The 22,804-nt window shown below is 37.1% G+C and overlaps 1 protein-coding gene across 7 annotated transcripts in view; it reads left to right on the top strand.

The window, feature by feature from the left end:
- The window catches only part of MECOM (MDS1 and EVI1 complex locus), a 576,150-nt gene that overhangs the window by 276,011 nt on the left and 277,335 nt on the right, over positions 1-22,804 (top strand). For all 7 annotated transcript variants that reach the window (XM_019024623.3, XM_019024617.3, XM_004037976.5 and 4 more), the window contains exon 2: positions 2,121-2,458. In XM_019024623.3, the coding sequence (XP_018880168.1) occupies positions 2,121-2,458 (338 nt within the window). The remainder of the gene's footprint in view (positions 1-2,120; positions 2,459-22,804) is intronic.

Below are 22,804 nucleotides of genomic sequence, written 5' to 3'. Positions count from 1 at the left end.
GCAGTGTTAAACAGGCTCAGTGTTGATGGATAGTGGAAAGAAGCTGGAGGTTGAGACCCATTTAAAGGACTATGAAAATATTTAGGTGTGAAAATGTGGATTTGAAAGAATTGGATGAAGGTTAGAATCTTGCAAGAAGAACAAATAGCATTTAGTGACTGAACAGTTTGGAAGACAAAGGAGAGAACATGGCTATGTTATTTTAAAGCCTCAGACATGGATAATTAAGGGAAAGATGGTATTCATAGTAGAAAGAGGAAAGTGAACAAGAGAATCAATTTGAGGGCAGATGATAAGGTACAATATTATGGACATGCTGAACTTGAATGATAATGAGCTTGTATGTTGAGAACCTATGTCCCATAGGTATAAGGTTGGGTTCTGGAATCCAGTTATATGCTTGGTTTAAATGGCATTATCTCAGTGTTTGAAACAAGAACCAAGCACCTCATTAAACAATACTTTTGCATGTACTATCACTTTACACTTCACAAAACTTTAAGAGACAGGAGTCATTACTTGATGGGCAATTGCTGATGAGCGTTATAGTTTGTTACAATAATGAATCTGAATAATGAAGGTCTTCTATCTTCTAGCCCAATAAACTCTCTTAGAAGACTTTAATTGATAGAACTGCGGGGTTGGTAGGGTCTTAAAGTCACCTAGTTTAATCACCAACTTGATGCACGAGTTAAGGATGATGCATCATCCTTAACTCGTGGTTATCCAGGCTATAGTAGAACACTGCTCATGGAGCTGGAGGCAACCCATTTTACCTTCTTTTTTTTTTTTTTTTTTGAGATGGGCTTTCAGTCTCTTGCCAGGCTGGTGTGCAGTGACACAATCATAGCTCATTGTAGCCTTCTCAAGCTCAAGCAATCCTCCCACCTCAGCCTCTCAAGTGGCTGGGACTACAGGTGCATACCACCACACTCAGCTAATTTTTCAAATAATTAACCTTTGACTAGCTCGATTGAAGTCTGTTTCTTCGTAATTTTCATCTGTTTTTCTTAGTTCTTTCCTTGAAGTTCTATGAATCAAACAAATCAGGTATGACTTTCAATTTGTGATCCTAGCAGACAAGAAACATGTATTCATTTGCTCTAAGACAATTGAAATCCCCTTTGATTGGTTTCATAAAATCCCCATACAAGTTTCATAGAGGTCTTAAGGTCTCCCATGGTCCACTCGTTTACTTCAAGTGTGGTGCCGTGCTGCCTTGGGGTCCTCAGGGCCTCCGTGCTCAGTGTCCTAACTCCTAGCTATCCAACCCTGCTGTCTGTTCAAAGGTCTTGCCACCTCCCCAGGTGCTGCTCCATAAAGATGAGCAGTGCCCCATACAAAGCGTTTCTGATCTCCCTCATTTCTCTGTCTGGAGGAAATTCTCTGTCTTTTTGGTGCATCTCAAGGGACCCTTCCTCTCCCTTTCCCCGCTGGAAAATTTACCCAATTTCTTTAACGATTTTAGCTTTTACGAATATCCAGAAGCATCACTGGCTTCAGGTAACTTTAATTTTCTTCTCTGCATAAGTTACTGAGGCAAGGAAATACCAAGGGCTTGGTGACATGTTCAAAATTGGAAAGGAAATATAGAGAAAGAAAAAACACTAATATTCCAATAAATAATCCTGCCACACACATTTAAGCCTTGTGGCACATGGCAGCCTTTGGAATCTTTGATGACTCTCCTATATTTATTCCAAGATAACATTGCATGACAAAACTCTCTAATATATTTTAGAATCCTGTCAGCTCCCAATTTGGAATTGTTTGGGGGTTGTAGTTACACACATGTTTACTTCTTGTCTGTACTTTAGTCAGACCAATAATGAAGTTGCTGATTGTTTCCCAGATGGATAATGAATTGAACTAGCCCATGCAAGTATTGACAATTGAGGATTAACTCATTTGATTTATGAATTCACCACAGATAAACCACAGAGGCCATAATCTCTAGCCTCTCCCTGGCCTGTAAATAATAAAGATTTTAATGAAGGCACATCGTAACAATGGTCTTCCCTGTTTAGCCTTCAAAGAACAACATAATAAGGTGGCTACCCCTGTGGAATTTTGTCTCTTCAATATCAGAAGGAATTCATGAAGTTCTTATTTATTCACAGATAATGAGTGTGTATATGGCAACTACCCTGAAATACCTTTGGAAGAAATGCCAGATGCAGATGGAGTAGCCAGCACTCCCTCCCTCAATATTCAAGAGCCATGCTCTCCTGCCACATCCAGTGAAGCATTCACTCCAAAGGAGGGTTCTCCTTACAAAGCCCCCATCTACATCCCTGATGATATCCCCATTCCTGCTGAGTTTGAACTTCGAGAGTCAAATATGCCTGGAGCAGGACTAGGAATATGGACCAAAAGGAAGATCGAAGTAGGTGAAAAGTTTGGGCCTTATGTGGGAGAGCAGAGGTCAAACCTGAAAGACCCCAGTTATGGATGGGAGGTAAGAATGTATTTTGAGTTAACACATTTATATATTGCAGCTGTGTAAAGAAGAGATTGTTTAAGCATCCACCAAATAAGCAAATTATATTTGTTACAATATGTTTTCAACAGGTTTTTAAGAATAAACTTCCTTTACAATCTCACTTCTTAATACAAACAATGTATTGATTAAAGGTATAGCATGATAGGAGGGAACCCAACCTAATATATGGTTAAAGAATAGTACTGATTTGAAAAAATACTAAAGGAAGAAGATATGATTTTATAGTTAGCGTTTGGAAACATTGGCTATGACCATATGTAGCATGTGGCATTAGCAAACAAGCATAATCATATGACATGTTTATTGCATTTTATCTTTTTTGGGGTGGGGAGTTGGAGGATTGGAGGAAAACATTTGTTTTCTCTATTTTGTGACTATGAGTTAATTTGGTTTTATTTTCATTTTGTGCTATGTTTTTCTAATATATTTTGCCTCTCTTTTGATAACCCTGCTTTAATTATACATGCTTCCAGAATGTCAGCACTGTACTCATCACTGAATTAGGTTATGGTTCTTTATATTCAAATGATTTAATGAGTAATTTGTGCATCAAAACAGATGCACAAAATGGTTGTGAAAATTAGTCACTCGTTTCAGTCATATTTTTCATAAAATCCATTTGGCAACATCTAAGAATTAGAAGTTATAGTCTGATTAAAGAATCTAAATTAAATTTATTTCAATAAAGACAGGTAACTATGTTATTCTTCTGAGTGTAAGTTTTATACAGATTCAGTAGATATATATACTTTCCATTTATTTCTGTAACTTGAAAACTTTTGTGCTTGAATCATTACATCATAATTTCTGGAAAATCTTGTTTCTATCTGAAAAACTTGTAGACAGTTTCTGCAGGGGTAAGATATTTTTTAGAGACGTGATTGACCTTTGGTTTCATAGAATTTCAGTAGACAGAAATCAGATAAACTGGATTTATTTTGGTATGTTTCCTTAATATTTATGATCATTAATAGAATATCTGGTTAGCTTTTAAATAGAAATGAATATTCAGTGCCTTCAGGACTTAATTTCAACTTTTTGTCCTCTTGCTTTATATGTATCCTCTTGTGAAATCTGTTCAAAATGCCATAATAAAAGCAATTCTTGTTCAAATTCTGAAATGCCAGGATCCAGCTTTGACATGATTCAAGTGGGAAATCCTTCCTTAGTTTCGTTCTTAACCATAGCCCCAGTAAAGCTGAGGTTTAGCTGCATTGCCTTTAGACACGTGTACTGATAAGAGAGTTTTTAAAAATCACTGTAGCATTAACTGATATGTGAGTTGAATACGTTTTAAACCAAATGCGTACAAACTTTACGTCATTATTGTTCACCTTAAAATAATGGCTATAAACATTCTAATAATAAGTAACTCATTAAACTTTTATTACAAAATCTCCACAGTTAAGCAACAAGTGCAATACTCATCAAGATTATCCAGAAGGCTTGGAATAAACCACAGCTTAATAATGAAATCACTTTTCAATTACAGGCTTGGTAAATGCAGGACTGTGCCTTTTTAAACATAATACCTATGGATTGGTGGATGAACCTGGGGAAAATTCTGCATTTGGAGGAAATTCAAAAATAATAATTTTTTTCTCCTTGGAGTGAAATGTCTTCAACATATACACTGGCAAATATTTACCTTGAGAAATGTAAAATGATTTTTTTCATTATGTCAAAACTGAGTTGTTTTTATTGCTTGGAATTCAAGACACCTTTATAAAATAGTTCCTGACTTTTTGGCCGAAAATCACATATTCCCTTTCTCCTCTTTCTCCTTCAAGAATTCAGTTGATGGCCAATTCAGTAGCTTTTCCCATCATTTTAACGATTACCCTTCCTTTTGAGAATGTGGCTTGTCTGCTCTTTAGGTATTATGAAAAAAACCAAAGAAATGACTTTTTGTAATTTTGGCAAACTTGTTTTCCACAGAGGAGCAGTTGAGTTCTTGATTCTTCTTAGGTTTTTTTTTTTCTTTTAATCTTACCTAGTTAATACAAAACCCAATCATGATTAGCAAGGGCACTTTCTCAAAGGCATCTCACCCAACCCCTGCCGGATGACTTTTATTTGTCCCCATGTCATCTTTTTCTCAACTCTAGCTGGTTTTCCTCCTATTTAGTTAGAGATAATTGTGATTAACTAGTGTGACCTCTCTTTTTGATATGCCTTCATTTTTGAAAAAAATGATGAAGGAGAAAAAAAAAACCTCTTAGGCCTCCTCCCAAATAAATACAAACAGAGAAAATCCATGTTCAGCAAACAATTATTGAGGGACTACTATGCATCAGATTCTGCATTAAATGTTTCCCTAATGGAAACTCAGCCTATCATAACTGAACAAATCATTGCTGTCTCTAGTAGGACCCTTGCTCTTTTCTTCCTGCAAAGCTCCCCTTCTTATACATTTCCTGTTTTAATAAATTCCATTGCCATCTATCTAGTTGTTCAGTCCAAAAAAATGTGTCATTTTGACACGTTTCTCTCCCACATCAACCATGTCTAATTGATGGTTTCCATATTGTATTAAGTCCCCAAACTTACTTTCTTTCTTTCTTTCTTTCTTTCTTTCTTTCTTTCTTTCTTTCTTTCTTTCTTTCTTTCTTTCTTTCTTTCTTTCTCTCTCTCTCTTTCTGTCTGTCTGTCTTCCTTCCTTGCTTCCTTCCTTCCTTCCTTCTTTCCTTCCTTTTTCTTTCTTTTTTGGTCTTATACTTTAAGTCCTAGGATACATGTGCAGAACATACAGGTTTGTTACATAGGTATACACGTGCCATGGTGGTTTGCTGTACCCATCAACCCGTCATCTACATTAGGTATTTCTCATAATGTTATCCCTCCCCTAGCCTCCCACCCCCTGACAGGCTCTGGTGTGTGATGCTCCCCTCTCTCTGTCTATGTGTTCTCATTGTTCAACTCCCACTTATGAATGAGAACATGCATTGTTTGTTTTTCTGTTTCTGTGTTGGCTTGCTGAGAATGATGGTTTTCAGCTTCATCCATGTCCCTGCAAAGGACATGAACTCATTCTTTTTTATGGCTGCATAGTGTTCCATGGTGTATATGTACCACATTTTCTTTATCCAGTCTATCATTGATGGGCATTTGGGTTGGTTCCAAGTGTTTGCTATTGTGAATAGTGCTGCAATAAACATACATGTGCATGTGTCTTTATAGCAGAATGATTTATAATCCTTTGGGTATATACTCAGTAATGGGATTGCTTGGTGAAATGGTATTTCTGGTTCTAGATACTTGAGGAATCGCCACACCGTCTTCCACAATGGTCGAACTAATTTACACTCCCACCAACAGTGTAAAAGTGTTCCTATTTCTCCACATCCTCTCCAGTATCTGTTGTTTCCTGACTTTTATTGATCGCCACTCTAACTGGTGTGAGATGGTATTTCATTGTGGTTTCGATTTGCATTTCTCTAATGACCAGTGATCATGAGCTTTTTTGCATATATTTGTTGGCCACATAAATGTCTTCTTTTGAAAAGTGTCTATTCATATCCTTTGCCCACTTTTTGATGGGGTTGTTTGTTTTTTATTTGTAAATTTGTTTAAGTTCTGTCTAGATTTGGGACATTAGCTCTTTGTCAGATGGATAGATTGCAAAAATATTCTCCCATTCTGTAGGTTGACTGTTCACTCTAATGATAGTTTCTTTTGCTGTGCAGAAGCTCTTTAGTTTAAGTAGATCCCATTTGTCAATTTTGGCTTTTGTTGCCATTGCTTTTGGTGCTTTAGTCATGAAGTCTTTGCCCATGCCTATGTCCTGGATGGTATTGCCTAGGTTTTCTTCTAGAGTTTTTATGGTTTTAGGTCTTACATGTAAGTCTTAATCCATCTTGAGTTAATTTTTGTATAGGGTGTAAGGAAGAGGTCCAGTTTCAGTTTTCTGCATATGGCTTGCCAGTTTTCCCAACACCATTTATTAAATAGGGAATCCTTTCCCCATTTCTTGCTTTTATCAGGTTTGTCAAAGATCAGATGGTTGTAGATGTGTGGTGTTATTTCTGAGGTGTCTGTTCTGTTCCATTGGTCTACTTTATCCGTTTTGGCACCAGTACCATGCTGTTTTGGTTACTGTAGCCTTACAGTGTAGTTTGAAGTCAGGTAGCGTGACGCCTCCAGCTTTGTTCTTTTTGCTTAGCATTGTCTTGGCTATATGGGCTCTTTTTGGTTCCACATGAAATTTAAAGTAGTTTTTTCTAATTCTGTGAAGAAAGTCAATGGTAGCTGGATGGGATAGCATTGAATCTATAAATTTGAGCAGTATGGCCAATTTCATGATATTGATTCTTCCTATCCATTAGCATGGAATTTTTTTCCATTTGTTTGTGTCCTCTCTTATTTTCTTAAGCAGTGGTTTGTAGTTCTCCTTGAAGAGGTCCTTCACTTCCCTTGTAAGTAGTATTTCTAGGTATTTTATTCTCTTTGTAGCAATTGTAAATGGGAGTCCACTCATGATTTGGCTCTCTGTTTGTCTATTATTGGTGTATAGGAATGCTTGTGATTTTTGCACATTGATGCTGTATCCTGAGACTTTGCTGAAGTTGCTTTTCACCTTAAGGACTTTTTGGGCTTAGACGATGGAATTTTCTAAATATACAATCATGTTATCTGCAAACAGAGACCATTCAACTTCCTCTCTTCTTATTTGAATACTCTTTATTTCTTTCTCTTGCCTGATTGCCCTGGCTAGAACTTCTAATACTATGTTGAATAGGAGTGGTGAGAGAGGGCATCCTTGTCTGTGCCAGTTTTCAAAGGGAATGCTTCCAGCTTTTGCCTATTCAGTATGATATTGGCTGTGGGTGTATCATAAATAGCTCTTATTATTTTGAGATACGTTCCATCAATACCTAGTTTATTGAGAGTTTTTAGCATGAAGGGCTGTTGAATTTTATCCAAGGCCTTTTTTGCATCTATTGAGATAATCCTGTGTTTTTTGTCATGGTTCTGTTTATGTGATGGATTATGTTTATTGATTTGTGTATGTTGATCCAGCCTTGCATCCCAGGGATGAAGCCGACTTGATCGTAGTGGATAAGCTTTCTGATGTGCTGCTGGATTCAGTTTGCCAGTATTTTATTGAGGATTTTCGCATCAACATTCATCAGGGATATTGGCCTGAAATTTTCTTTTTTTTGTTGTGTCTCTGCCAGGTTTTGGTATCAGGATAATGCTGGCCTCATAAAATGAGTTAGGGAGGAGTTCCACTTTTTCCATTGTTTGGAATAATTTTGTAAGTAATGGTACGAGCTCCTCTTTGTACCTCTGGTAGAATTCACCTGTGAATCTGTCTGGTCCTGGGCTTTTTTTGGTTGGTAGACTATTAATTACTGCCTCAATTTCAGAACTTGTTATTGGTGTATTCAGGGATTTGACTTCTTCCTGGTTTAGCCTTTGGAGGGTGTATTTGTCCAGGAATTTATCCATTTCTTGTAGATTTTCTAGTTTATTTGCATGGAGGTGTTTATAGTATCTCTGATGGTAGTTTGTATTTCTGTGGGATTAGTGGTGATATGCCCTTTATCATTTTTTATTGTGTCTACTTGATTCTTCTCTCTTTTCTTCTTGGTTAGTCTGGCTAGTGGTTTATCTATTTTGTCATTTTTTTTTTTTAAAAAACAGCTCCTGGATTCATTGATTTTTTTTTTGAAGGATTTTTCATGTTTCTATCTTCTTCAGTTGTGCTCTGATCTTAGATTATTTCTTGTCTTCTGCTAGCTTTTGAATTTGTTTGCTCTTGCTTCTCTAGTTCTTTTAATTGTGATGTTAAGGTGTTGGTTTTAGATCTTTCCCACTTTCTCCTGTGGGCATTTAGTGTTACAAATTTCCCTCTAAACCTGCTTTAGCTGTATACACACTGTTCTTTCTACCTGGGAAACTGTTTTCCTCCCCATCCTTAGGAAGTTTCTATTCATTCCTCAAGTTTGCTTCTTCCATAATATCATCTATGACCTTTCTTTCTTCCTCTTCTTTTCTTTAGAGACAGGGTCTCCCTTTGTCTACGTCACCCAGGCTGGAGTAGTTTGGTGGTATGGTCAAAGCTCACCGCTGAGCTAAAGCCATTTTTCAGCCTCAGTCTTCCAAGTAGCTAGGACTATAGATGTGTACCACCATGACTCGCTAATTAAAAAAAACATCTTTTGTAGAGATGGGGTCTCACTATGTTGCCCAGGCTGGTCTCAAACTCCTTTCCTCAAGTGATCCTCTTACATTGGCTCCCGAAAGTGCTGGGATTAAAAGTATGAGCCACCACGCCCAGCCTTATGTTCTTTCTAATTACAATACATTACTACCTAAATTTTGTCCCACCAAGAAAGGTGGATCCACTTATTAAAGATGAGGGTTTTCTTATGTTTTCTTCTAAAGATAGCCATTATGAGACAACATGGGAATTGCACGCAGAGCAGTAGAAAGCAGGCTTCTGGGGTGAACTTCTTGGGCTGAAAACACTAAAACATTGTGTAGTATCCAGATTATTTACATAGCTTCCCTAACAAAGCAAGAGTTCTTGAGAGCTTGCAAAGGTATATTCTCCTAGTGCAATGTTTTGATTGTGTTCCATATATTTTTTTAATCCCTGTGGCACTATTCTGAAAATAGTGCCATTAAATGAAATAAGCAGACTGCATTAGTCAGCTTGGGCTACTGTAACAAAATACCATAAACTGGGTGGCTTAAACAATAGAAATTTATATTCACACAATTCTGGAGGCTAGAAGTTCAAGATCAAAATTCCAGCTGCTTTGGTTTCTGGTGAGGGCTCTCCTCCATGCTTGCAGACAGCTGTCTTCTCATCGCATCCTCATACAGGCTTTCTCTGGTGTGCATAAGCAGAGAGAGGGTTGGGGCAGGTGGAGAGAGAGAGAGAGAGAAAGAGAGAGAGAACAAGCTCTCTGCTCTCTCTCCTTATTAATATAAGGACACTAATCCTATTGGATCGGTGACCCTCTCTTGTGAACTTATTTAACCTTAATTACATCCTAATGGCCCTATTTCCAAATATAGCCCTAATGGGGGTTAGGGCTTCAACATATGGATTTTAGGAGGACACACACATTCAGTCTATAACACAGACATTCAACAAATAATTGTTCAATAAATAAATGAGTGAATGAATGGATAAATGAAAGAATGGATGGATGAATATAGGATTATGTGACTCTGAAAGAGGAGGCAAGGAATGAGAGCTGAAGTAGTCCACGGAAAAATCTAGAATCTGGAATTTAGACATGTATAATCCAGTCTTGCTTCTGTCACTAACTGTGTGATTCTAGGGAAACTACTCCAATTGAATGGTCCCTGCTTTTTATTTGGTCAATGGGTCAATAATAACTGCCTCATGATACCCCATTTTCCATGATGTGATTCTTATGCATTGCATGCTTCTATCAAAATATCTCATGAATATATTTGCCTACTATGTACCTACAAAAATTAAAAATAAAAACTTAAGAAAAAACTGCCCCACGTCATTAGTTGTTATATAATCAGAATTGAGTAGAGAAATGTGGTAGTCTCTTCAAAGAAAATTTTTAAAAGAGAAAGGTCAAAGATAACATTATAAATAGGGGCCATCTTTCTGAACTTTATTTAAGAATAAAAAAATTGGATATATTTCCCAAGTAAGGTACTTTGGAAAATCCTTTGTTTATATGTTAGAGAAATAAGATACTTTTGAAAATATAATTTATAGACCAAAATATATGGTCTGGTAAAAATAAGCTATAGATACCAGAAACATCATTTGTATGATTTTCTCTCAAACCAGTATTTATCCATCCAAGAGAAACTTTAAAAATAATATTAGAGTTTGGCAGCAATTGCCACCTCACAATGCATGTGACTTCTCTCCAACAAAAAGATCTTTAAAGACTTGGAATGTGCTTGTCTAAAGGACTTGAAAATAATTAGTGATAGAAAGCTTTTTCTCAGGTTATGAACTTTAGAATTACGGATTGATTAAAATTACTGAGTAGAAATAATTTTTTAGAGTTCTGTTGGTTCAAGATGAGGTTTTTCTCATGTTTCCTTCTAAAAGTGCTCACAATGTAGTAACATTGTAACTGCATGCGGAGCAGTGGGAAACAGGCTTCTTCTGGAGTGAGACTTCCTGGGCTCAAGTCCTCATCAGGTGTCCTGTGGGCTTGAGTGATTTGGGAAACCTTATTTAATTATCTGCCCCTCAGTTTATTTACATGTCACGTAGGAATAATAATTGTATCTAACCAATTAGAGTTGTTGTAAGGGTAAAATGTGACATTGTATGTCAGGAGCTTAGCACAGAGCTGGCAGAAGAACCCAATAAATGTTAACAAGACAACAGCAGAAGCAGCTTGGCTAAAATGCAGATCTAGCATAGGGTTATTAGGGCAAAAGCCAATTATTATATTTTATCGATTGATTTTTATAAGTTATTGCTCTTTTTCCAATTTCTTGTTTCCTAGAAGTTCAGTTATCTCTGGATGGTCTAATTATTTGACTCTGGGTTGGTCTGAAATGGAAGCACTGACCGTTTTCTAACTAACAATGAAAACGAGGGTTCAGGAGAGATCACAAACTTCTTGTTTACATGAAAGAACAATTTAGGTGGCTTAGTTTGTAATACTCTGAGATAAGCCATTGAAAAAAGTAAAAAGTTTTGCTTCTTTGAAATATTGCCTTGTGGCACATTTTCTTTGCCGATCTTTATTATCATTGGCCATTACAAAACTCTGCAAGTATAAGTCAGTTGATGATGCACCTGTCATGTTCCAGACCCGGTGTTGTGTTCACCTCAGCCAGAATTGCTCCAAATTAGTTTAATCAGTTAAAATACTGGCTGTGAACTTAGTTTTCTTCTTTCGAACATACATACATTTACACATAGAACATAATGACATGAGTAGAGAGTGAATATCTCTTATGCTGTGTTAAATAGGTGGAAAGGAATAGTGGAAACAGATTACACTGGAGTCAGAAATTCACTAACTAATTTTGAAGCAATGCTTGGGCAATACATTATGTACCAACAATGTAATCCTAAAATGTGATATTACAATGAAGATGTGCTTCCTTGTGTCATTTTAAAAATAAATAGTTCTCACACTTTTAAGTTTGATTTTAGATTCTGCAGTGACACCTTACATATTGAAACAGGAAATCTATGTTAACTAAGACAGGAATATTCATTAAAATGGCAACAACAGCAACATTGCACTTCTAAGATACCTAACAACGGTGGTCAGCGTCAGGAGGCTGACAAATAATGTGTGCTTGATAATGAAGAAGAATGAAATAATTTGAGATTTTAGAGATATGCAACAGATTTTTTGTGTTTGTTTTATTTTTTATTTTTTGGCTTTATTGAGGTATAATTGGCAAATAATAATTGTATACATTCAAGGTGTACAACGTGATGTTGTGATATACATATACATTGTAAAATGATTACCATAATCAAGCTAATTAAGATACCCATCACCTCATGTAGTTACGTGTGTGTGAGTGTGTGTGTGTGTGTGTGTAGTGAAAATACTTAAGATCTACTCCCTTAGCAAATTTCATGTATACAATACATTATTATTAACTATAGACGCAATGCTGTATATTAGGTCTCCAGAATTTATTCATCTTACAAGTGCCAGTTTGTACCCTTTAACCAACATCTCCCCATTTCCCCTACCTCCTAGTTCTTGGGAACAACCATTCTACTCTCTGTTCCTATCATTTTTTACTTTAGATTCCACATATAAGTGAAATCATGCAGTATTTGTCTTTTTGTGTTTGGCTTATTTCACTTAGCATAATATCCTCCAGGTTTGTCCACATTGTCCCAAATGGCAGGGTTTTCTTCTTTTTAAAAAGCTAAATAGTATTCCATTGTGTATGTACCACATTTTAAAATGATTCATCCTTCGCATTCAGGTTGTTTCTATATTTTGGCTACTGTTGATAATGTTGCAATCAATGACTATGTGAGTGCAGACGTCTCATTGAGATGGCGATTTTATTTACTTTGGAAATATACACAGAAGTGTGATTGCTGGATCATAAAGGAGTTGTATTTTCAATTTTTTGAGGACTGTTTATACTGTATTCCCTAGTGGCTATTCCAGTTTAAATTCCTACCAACAGTATATAAAGAGCCCCTTTTCTCCACATCTTCGCCAATAACAGTCATTCTAACAGCTGAGAGGTGATATCTCATTGTGGTTTTTTGATTTGCGTTTCCATGATGACTAGTGATATTCAGTATCATTTCATATACTTGATGGCTATTGTATGTCTTCTTTGAAAAAACATCTATTCAGGTCCTTTTTCCCATATTTATATTGAGTTATTTTATTATTAATGTTTTTTGCTATTGAATTGTATGAGTTCCTTATATATTTTTGGATATTGGCCCCTTACCAGATATATGGTTTGCAAATATTTTCTCCCATTCCATAGGTTTTCTTTGTTTTTGTTGATTGTTTCCTTTGCTTTGCAGAAACTTTTTAGTTAGATATAGTCCCACATGTTTATTTTTGCTTTTATTGCCTATGCTTTTGGGGTCATATTAAAAAAAATTATTGCCAAAACCAATGTCATGGAGTCTTTCTCTTATATTTTTCTCTGTAAGTTTTATGATTTCAGGTTGTAGGTTTAAGTCTTTAATCCATTTTGAGTTGAGTTTTTTGTATGGTGTGCGATAAGTAAGGATCAAATTTTATTTTTTGGCATTAGATATTCAGTTTTCTCAGCACCATTTATTGAAGAGACTACCCTTTCCCCATTGTGTGTTGTTGGCACCCTTCTTGAAGATCAGTTGGCTGTATATGTGTGGCTTTGTTTCTCGGCTTTCTATTCGGTTCCATCAGTCTATGTGTATGTTTTTATGCCAGTTGCACTAGATGTCTTTGAATAACAGTATTTCTCCCCTAGGTCTCTTTAGGTCGGCTTGGGCACAAAATGAATTTTGACTGGTTTGGCATTTATTTCAGGGAAAAAGTTTAATTTATTTATGAGAAAGCAAGTGCACTTGATGAGTTGCATACTCTTAACACTAGATAACTAAGGAGTGAAGTCTTAATGGTTTTAAAATGAGGAGGAAGACTACCAGCTATCCAAAAGATTGTCTTTGATGTGTAGTTAAGAAAGAGAAATGTAATATAATAACAAATGTGTATTACTATAAAAGCCTACATTACAAAGTATTTATTAAGCTTTGCAATATTGTTTTTAAAATAGTAAATATAGTTTGGATATTCAATTTTATCTTGTGAGGAATTAAAAACAGAGAAAATGCCAAAAGAAGTGAGGATTAGTTAATGGGACCCTGAGTTTGAACGTCATTAGTGCCCAAGGAAATATTACAGATTCTCTTAGAATATAATGAAATAAAAAAAGAAGGCTGGGTGAGGTGGTTCATGCCTGTAATTCCAGCACTTTGGGTGGCTGAGGTGGGAGAATCAATTGAGCCCAGGAGTTTGAGACCAGCCTGGGCAACATAGTGAGACCCCATTTTTACAAAAAATAAATTAAAAATTAGGCTGGCATAGTGACACGTATGTGTAGTCCCAGCTACTTGGGAGACTGAGGCAGGAAGATTGCTTGAACCCAGGAGGTCAAGGATGCAGTGAGCCGTATTCATCCTAATGCATTCCAGCCTGGGCAACAAAGCAAGACCCTGTCTCAAAAAAAAAAAAAAAAAAAAAGGCTGCAATCAAGTTTATAGACATTTACCCTCCAGAAGCACCATGGACTGTCTCTGGTTTTGACCTGGGCTCAAGAGGGACCTTCTTTCTTATGGAAAGGTCAGCTGTCCCCTTTCCTACATTCACATATGCTCTGTCCATACCATGAGGCTTGCTTGCCTTATTCTTTCTTCTGTGAAAGATGTCAATGAAGTCCAGCATGTCTATTACTCTTACTGCTGTCTGGGCAACCTCTAGTACTTCCAAAGTGAAGTTGGTGAAGTGGAAAAGTCTGATGTCCAAATTTAAGAAAATTTCCTCAAGTATGAGGAGTCTTCTGTTTTGCTCTGTCTGCCTTGGTGATCAACCAGAATTTGAATGTGAATCAATCGTTTTTCAAAGGAATGTTGGGTGATTTGTCTTCCGGTTAGGAAACCTCATATAAATTGTTTATCCCAAAACAAACCCTCATGAGTTTCTTTCTTATTATTAACCCCCATACTTGCATGATTATTGCTTCCCTCTTTAGCCACTAAGTCAATAGTAAAACTCACAATAAAATATTCAGGAAAGAGCCTGTTTTAATAGTTTTGACAGTTGTCTAGGATTTGGCAATTATAGGGACAGAGATTCTTTATGATGCTTAATATTCTAGAATACTTAATTGAGACCACTGCATCAGAATATTCTATTCTCTATGCTTTTTCCTTGAGGATAAATTAAGAAGCAGTGAGAAGTAATAGGAAATAACCAATTCAAATCTATCTTAGAAGGATAGGAGTTGGTTCAGCTTCTTTGCTCCCTAGTTCTTTCATCAAATGAAGGTAGCAACATGAAGCGAATTTGTTCCATAATGATAAGTAGGTAGCATGAAAAAATGGGGAGTAGGAGAGGAACTGTACACTATTCCATTTGAATGATAAATAAAAATTGTTATTAATGTAGTATCTTAACATCTCAAAGTTTATTTACATTGATAGAATCATACAATCATTTTGATAAAATGCTTCTCTTTATACATAATTCTGTCCAAGGTAGTGATTTTTAAAATGAATTATTTCAGCTATAGGCAAATTCAGTAGATAAATACTATGCTCACTTTTGCCCTAGAACCTCTTTTGGTCTTTCATGATGTGACTGAAACTGAAGATTGGTAAAATATTGTGTGCTTTTTAAGATTATTTTCTGCATGTTAATTAGTAGAATTGTCAAGCTAAAAAATCACAAAGGGCAAGAATTGGTCAACTATCATTAGAACAAGGAATAATATAAAAAGACGTGTGCAAATAGACACCAAAAACTATGTCTTTAAAGTTGATATTCGATATAAGATGTTCATAAAGCACAAGAAATTTGACAGTACCTTTGTTTAAAAAAGATACTTGCTTGCACTGATGGACGGTAAAGCAAACATTTCATAGAAATAGCTTATCTCACTGAAGTGCTCCACAGCATAGTGTGAGCTGGGTCCACATGACCTAAGGAGATCTCAGAGGTATCTTCTCAGAGGGATATACATGCCTAGGAACCAGACAATCAGCTTCAAGAACAATTGAAAGTTAGTTGTATTATTGTTGGCCATGCCACCCACTGCCAATAGACTACTTGCAGATACAGCCCCTTTACACTGTTGAGCATTTATTCCACCAACTTTCAGACCCGACTTTTATTCCACCAGTAGAGTGCTGCTGAAGATACAGAAAATAATTTGTTGATACTTCTTAATCTAATCCTAGGAAGTCAGCCATAGAATGTCACCTGATACAGAAACAATGTTTCTAGAACCCACACTGCACAATCTTGTATACCATCCCCTACGACACACACAGGCAAATACACATGCCTTCTTGCTTTTAAATATTTATCATTTTGGAATCTACCAGTACTGTATTTGATACCTGATGCTTTCTTTAGGTAAGCATATAAATCTGGGTGCCTTATAGTTATACCTTGGCAGTAACTACAAAAAAAATTGTTTAAGGTCCATCAATTTCTGCCCACCCCCACAAAAAAAAATTAAAAACCAAATCACATCTTTTCTAGAAACATCACAGGGGAATTCCATGACTAATGTCATGCAAAACTTAAACCCACTATCCCTGTATATTTCTGCAATTCACTTTCTTAGTCTTTCAGTATCTCACACATCCAGCAGGTGCTGCTTTCAGACTCTCTCCTCTCAAAATTCTCACTGTCCTCATAATCCAGCACTCTGCATTTCTGTTTTTTCAGTCATACAGAGACACTTATTCAATATAGTCTTTTTCTATTCTCTGGGTTACCCAGCGACTGGATTTGGCTAATAAAGGAGGACCTAAGAGTTGATTCAGGAAGACTCCTTCTTCCTGGGGGCACAGTGGGCAGCAGATAATGATTACAGTTAATCTCTGCTCTGAAATCTCTTTTATTCTTGCCATGCCTACACTTAGGGTTTTCCTTTCATAGAAGATGTGTGTGTACGTACTTTCTATGGCTATTGGCCAGTCAGTTCATGTCACAGACCCATGGGAGATGGATGCTTTGTGCCTCCTACCAACTGGCTGAGAGTGTTGTTTTCCTCTGACACTGCAGCTGACCTCACAGGCTTCCCAGGTGTGCACGGCATGGCAATGAAACCTCACTGGTTGGCAGCCACAGGTGTGCATGATTTGTTTTTTCTTTTTTCGTTGTTTAGATTCTTGTGGTAAGAGTTCAGCAGGTGTGTGATGCCAGCATAGAATCTCCACCCTGGCACAGAGGCCAGCTGCCCTCAAAAAAAGGTATTTCTTGTTGGTCTTCCAACACTACTGGCCTGAATCCCTGTTTTCCTGGAAGCCTCACCCAAGGGAAAGACTCTGACTAACTAATGAATTAGGATAAACTAATCACAGATGAACATGAAGCATTTTTTCAGATGAGTATGAGTCTCCTTATGTGAATGTACTGTACGGGTAGGAGCAGGTTACCTGGCTTTGAACTCAAGTTTTTTTTTCCTAGTTTGAGGTAGTATTATTGCAATTATAGGGATGTAGGAAATCCTGGACCTGGTTTCCAAAGGGATATAAGCCATCCTAGAGTGCTGTTTTTGACATATAAATTTCTGCTCACGTGATTGAGACTAAACAGTAGGAGCACAGATGGAGAGTGATCCTGTGTGGAGTTCTTCCATCTTCCTGGAATCTCCCCAGGAAGTCACCAACCCTGGGACCCAACCAGTTCAGTATAGGGCAAGGTAAATCTGAAGGTCATTCCAGACCTCATCTAGCCTTTGTGAAGGGTGGGGAGAGATTAGCTACAGTAACACTGTTTGAGAGAACCAGATAGCAAGAGAAGGAACGCAATTGCTGTCAGTCTAAGTCAGCAGTGTAGGGCTGAAGCCGGTTAACCTTTTCCAGTCCTCTCTCTCCATTACCTTACTAAGGCTTCTCTTGGCTAGGTCGTGATATCTAAAGAAATAGATGCTTGATAGATAAATACCTAAAGAAACAGAAACACACACCTTAGATTACTCAGTTTTCCTTTGTCACAGACCCTTTCCCAATTTTTCTCTTTAGAATGTCACTTGGAGTTTATTTGATGTTGTTTTTACTTGCATACACATTTACTTGCACAGGTGGGGGCTTAGAGGGCAGGGAGACCACATACTGATTTTCCCTCTGGACTCCCACACCTCTCTGAATATAAGCACTGGTGAGGAATGAGTCAGGAATATTGCCTCAGAACATACCCATATAGTATGGATATTAAATAGAAATACAGAAGCTTGATGCCATTTTGCCTTCATCTCCAAAAGTAAATCTAATTGCTAATTCCCTTAGGTAATAGAAATGTACCACAATGCCATGGTGACACAGGTCAGAGAAGCATTTGTTCCAAAGAGCAGCAGATGGGATCTATAAATCATACTTGGGGAAAGGAGGTGTCACATGTGAGTATCGGATAGTCAGTAGACTAGTCTCTGTACCTGCATCTTGACTTTTACAACACAGATATGTATTTTAACACGCACTCGATATAGAGTCACTAGCTGAAGAGAAGCGACTATACTAGCCCAGAGAAGTAAAGATTAAACATCATATGAACTGTTAAAATCAGTTTTACGTCTGTTATCCTTTTGCAATGCTATTTCATATCCGTCTTTAGCTATTGCTGATATGTTAATTAGAGCATCCCTTAAGACTATAGTTCTTCTATAGTAACAAATAAATAAGATAAAACCCTTACACTGAGCCCCAGGATTGAGAAGGGTCAGCGGTATGTCTAGCACTTGCCTAGAGCTTACTTTATATCCAAGTCATTATCTCCTATAAGAGACAAGGAGAGATAAAAATAGATTTCTTGCCCAATGGATGATACTCAAGAATAAAAAGAATTATAATGATGTTTAATAAGAGAACTGACAAGCAATCATAATTCTTTCCATTAAGTAAATATGTTAGAAAAAATTTATTATGAAATGACACATTATGCAAGCCAGGAATCAAAGATGACATCCTTGCATTAAATACGGTAGATGCCATTAAGGAAAACAGTCAATATGTCACTAAGCCATGGCCTGTAAAAATTAAATTGATTTGGTAAATGTAAGTAAGATAGATCTGTTTGCTTTCATCATCAATTTTGAGTGGGTGAACAGGTGATGTCACCAACCTGGGAGCGATAAAGATGCAGGACCATCTGGAAAGGCAGGTGATGAATGGGCAACTGCTTTTGGATAGTGACAGTGCTGTGGTACTTTGTCACTTGGGATGCAGTACTTAATAACTTTTCAATACCATCATAATAAATTTTACTGCCTTATTAATATAGAAATGGTGAGTTATTACCATGATGGTGAGTGTAAATAACGGGAGATGCAGCCGTCAAAAGCTGATTGTTTGGGCATGTTTCTTTAAGCACACAGTTGACTCGTGATAATCAACCTATGTCTATACCAGTAGAGTTTATTGCACTTGTCAAAGGAAAAAGTAGTATTATTTAAAATTATATGAAGCTGTAATAAACAAGTTTAATATATTATCAGACTTTTCCTGTAAGTTTCCAAACATGAGGCAGTAAATCATTTTTAATAATGTCTTTTCATGTAAAATAATGTCCTTATGCAGTAATAATGTCCTTTCTTAACTATTAACAAAACAGTCGACTTCTTTGTATGTGTTTTAAAGGGTATTTTTATTTGTACTTTTCAATCATTGGAACTCTGTGGAATGAAACCCTTTTGCAAATAAAGAGCTAAGGCAGGAACCTTAGAACATTTCATTAACAAGCTCAAAAGTTGCTGAGTACAGGCCATGTCACACGTTCCCATTTTAATTGAACAGATGTACATAAGAGTAAACCACAGCAAACGCAATACAGACAAAATTATAAACATGTGTCACTAAGAAGCAAGCAGGAAAGAGCCTCTGATGAGCATCTGTGTGTATTTTATGAAGCCAAAGACTACCACTTCATAAGTTTGTCACTGATGTCTCCAGTTTAATGAGGAGAAACAAAATATGTAGATAGGTGTAAGTTGAAGATGAATTACTAGATCAATCATTTAGCACCATTTAGAGTGTCTGCCATTGTGCAGTGGGAAAATAATGAGATCTGGGATGCTGTTCTTATTTATATACTGCGTGTTCAGTCTGGGGGTGGAATATGGAAAACTTCCTCTTTCATGTCACTGTGGTCTTTATACAGTTTTTCGGCCAGGCTGACTTTTAATTCTGACATTGTCTTTCAGGCTGCAGTCTGCCAGCCTCTTAAATGAAATGCCTCTCCACCATTTCTATTACTGCTGAAAAGAGAGCCAGCAGTCTATTAACAGGCAATAAAGTTCAGGAAGCCCAGGACTCATTTCTTGGGTCAGAGGTGAAAATTGCATACTAAATGAAACAAAGGTGTGCCTTGATCGCTCAAGAAGCAGCACCAGAAAGAGCGCACGTGTTGTTAGCCAGAAGTCTCCCACTTAAAGGGAAAGGAATAATTGTAATAATGTTGGCCGATGGAGTTAAGTACTCAGTTGAGAGAAATTATATCAATCTGACAAATATAGCCTTCACAGGAGATAAAGTCTCTAATGACCTTAAATGCATATATTTATCATTTAATTCAACAAGCCTATTCCCTTGGGCTTTGGACCAAATACATTTCCCCTAAAGTTTGGAAATTTTTTAGTAGCCCAGAGAATAATGGCCATTTGTCAGAGGGTTTCAAAGCTAAACACAGTTGGAAGCAAAGGACAGGAGGGAAAAAAATGCCTAATAGAGTCTTTCCACCTTAGAGAATATTAATATGAAGTTTTGTTGATGCATGAGCTGCGGTATTTTGTGGCTGAACAGTAGGTGGCATACGGGGTAGTGAAGAAATGGGGAAATTTTAATCTAAGCGATTTTCATCTGATTTCATTAACTTCCGAATATGTCATCAGCGTACACAGCACATTAATTTGCAAAAAAATAGGAACACTAAATAGTCATGAAATGTGCTAGTTAAATGTGGAAAAATCAAAAGGATCCCACAGAAATGGAAGCAAAAGGTCTAATGTTTCCTCAGGTAAAGTGTGTGTGAAACAGGAAAGCCCCAAGAATAAAGGGGCCCTTGTGTATGGTGGGCTTTTCCTCACTGTTATTCTTGGTCTCAACTTGATGAAGTGTATTCGTGATATACACGAAGCACTGTGACTCTTGTGTCTCTCTTTGTGAGACTGTCCATGCCTTTGTTCCTGCTGTCAGTCAGTTGTTCTTTCTCTTGGGCAGCCACATTGGTAACTGCAGTATCTACTTGCAAATAGATTTCTGTAAAACCATATTATCCTTCAGGCCTTTACTCCTAGCCCCCACCCCTCTTTCCTCAACAATCTGGCCATTCATGTGGCATAGCTCCCTCGCTTGCTTCTTTGCCATATGTCTAGTGGTTTGTGTTTCAGGGAGGCTGTGTGATACACTGGAATGAACACTGGGCTGGGTGCCAGGAGCCTTGAATTTTTGCACAAGTCAGACTTGGGACCTTGGAAAAGTCATTTGACTTTGCCCGCTGAAGTCTCACTCAGGTCTCTTGTAGCTGTAACTCTATGAGTCTTTGAATTCTGTCTCTTACACGTGCTCTTTAGTTCTTTTCATCCTTATGGACATGTTCTATATTGTCGTGGTTTTGGAGGTTTTAATTTATTGTTGTTGTTGAGAAAAGCCCACCAACAACAATAAACAAAACCTCCAAAATAATTACTTTTAATGGCAAAACCGCAATTACTTTTACACCAGCCTAATATATTGGGGCATGTTTTGAGAAGAATACAAGTTAACTTTAAATTACATAGAAAATAGATACTTGTTTTATCATTTCTCCCGTGTGAAACTAGTGTCTAGTTGTGTTTTTTATATCTGAAATCAAAGCACCTTTGATAGGTGCATCTCTCTCTGCATTTCATATGTTAGCAGAGAAGGTGGCTTAAGACCAAAGCTTTGTTTTAAGAGGAAAGTAAATTGTTTAGAGAAAGAATTCTATTCCTTGCCATCTTTGAAAACATATAGGTATGAACTGCATTCTTTTTCGGGGTATGACTTTAGTTCAGCCTCAATATTGCATTTGATCCTCTCAAATGTAGCATGGCTGTAGTGGACTTTTGTCAACAACAGCAAAAGAGGCAGCATAACACACGGACCAAGAGCAGGAGTTCTAGAGATTCATGGACTGTGTTCAAATTCTCTACCACTGACTAGCTTTGTGACCTTAAGCAAGTACTTAACCACTTCTTGCCTCAATTTCCTCATCTTTTAAATGGTATTAACAATAGGATCTACCTCATAGAATTTTTGTGAATATTAAATATGAATATTTCATTGTAAAGTGTTGTGAAGAGCTTAGAGCAGGGCTTGGTAAACTATAGTGAGCACCTCAAAGCAAACTGATTTTAATAATCATCATCACCATCATCCTTCCAAAGTCGAGGGTACTCTTTTTATCCTTGTGAAGGAAGGATTGTGGAATTCATTCTTTTGGGTTAGAGCTCTTGAGGTTGGCAGAGCCACCACACCTAGAATTAAATATTGTCCCCTTTCTGAATACCACTGGGAAGTGGCCTTCACTAGACCTAACATATTTGAAACATTGATTCATGTTTAAATGGTTCTTTTGCTGAAGACTTTAGTTAAGTGTCCCTAAACAGTGCACAGGAGGAGGACTAGGGGTTTTGGCTTCGTGTCTAATTAATTTACGTTCTTGTAGTGTGGTGGAGCAGGGTTGAGAGAGGTAAGAGCTGTACATTTAAACCTTCATAAAGCGTTCTCCTTCATCCCTAACTCCATGAAAGAAAACTCTCTTCCAGGAGCTCCCTTTTAAGGGTTATCTCTTCTTTTACTTTCTTACTACCCCTTAATTTGGCCCCCAACACTCTTGTGTCTTGTAAACTCTGCCTCCTCAGGCTTCAGCCAGAGTGTAATCTAGCTGGTTTTCTCTAGCATGGAGAACTATGATCTGGTTTAGAGAACTAGGGGAAGATCCGCATGCTTTTATTCTAGTTCATTCTCTTTTTCGGTATGGACTGACATGGTATCTTTCAGAATAACCTAATAACAAATATGCCTCATGACAGCAAGTATCTTCCCAAGGCATCAGTGTTTTATCTTAAATGAAGAAGGCATACTCTGCCCATTAACAA

The sequence above is a fragment of the Gorilla gorilla genome, chromosome 2 (assembly GCF_029281585.2).
Source record: "Gorilla gorilla gorilla isolate KB3781 chromosome 2, NHGRI_mGorGor1-v2.1_pri, whole genome shotgun sequence".
In the NCBI taxonomy this organism is placed as follows: domain Eukaryota; kingdom Metazoa; phylum Chordata; class Mammalia; order Primates; family Hominidae; genus Gorilla; species Gorilla gorilla.
The sequence above is the reverse complement of the archived record's forward strand: the minus strand, read 5'-3'. Positions and strand labels throughout refer to the sequence as shown.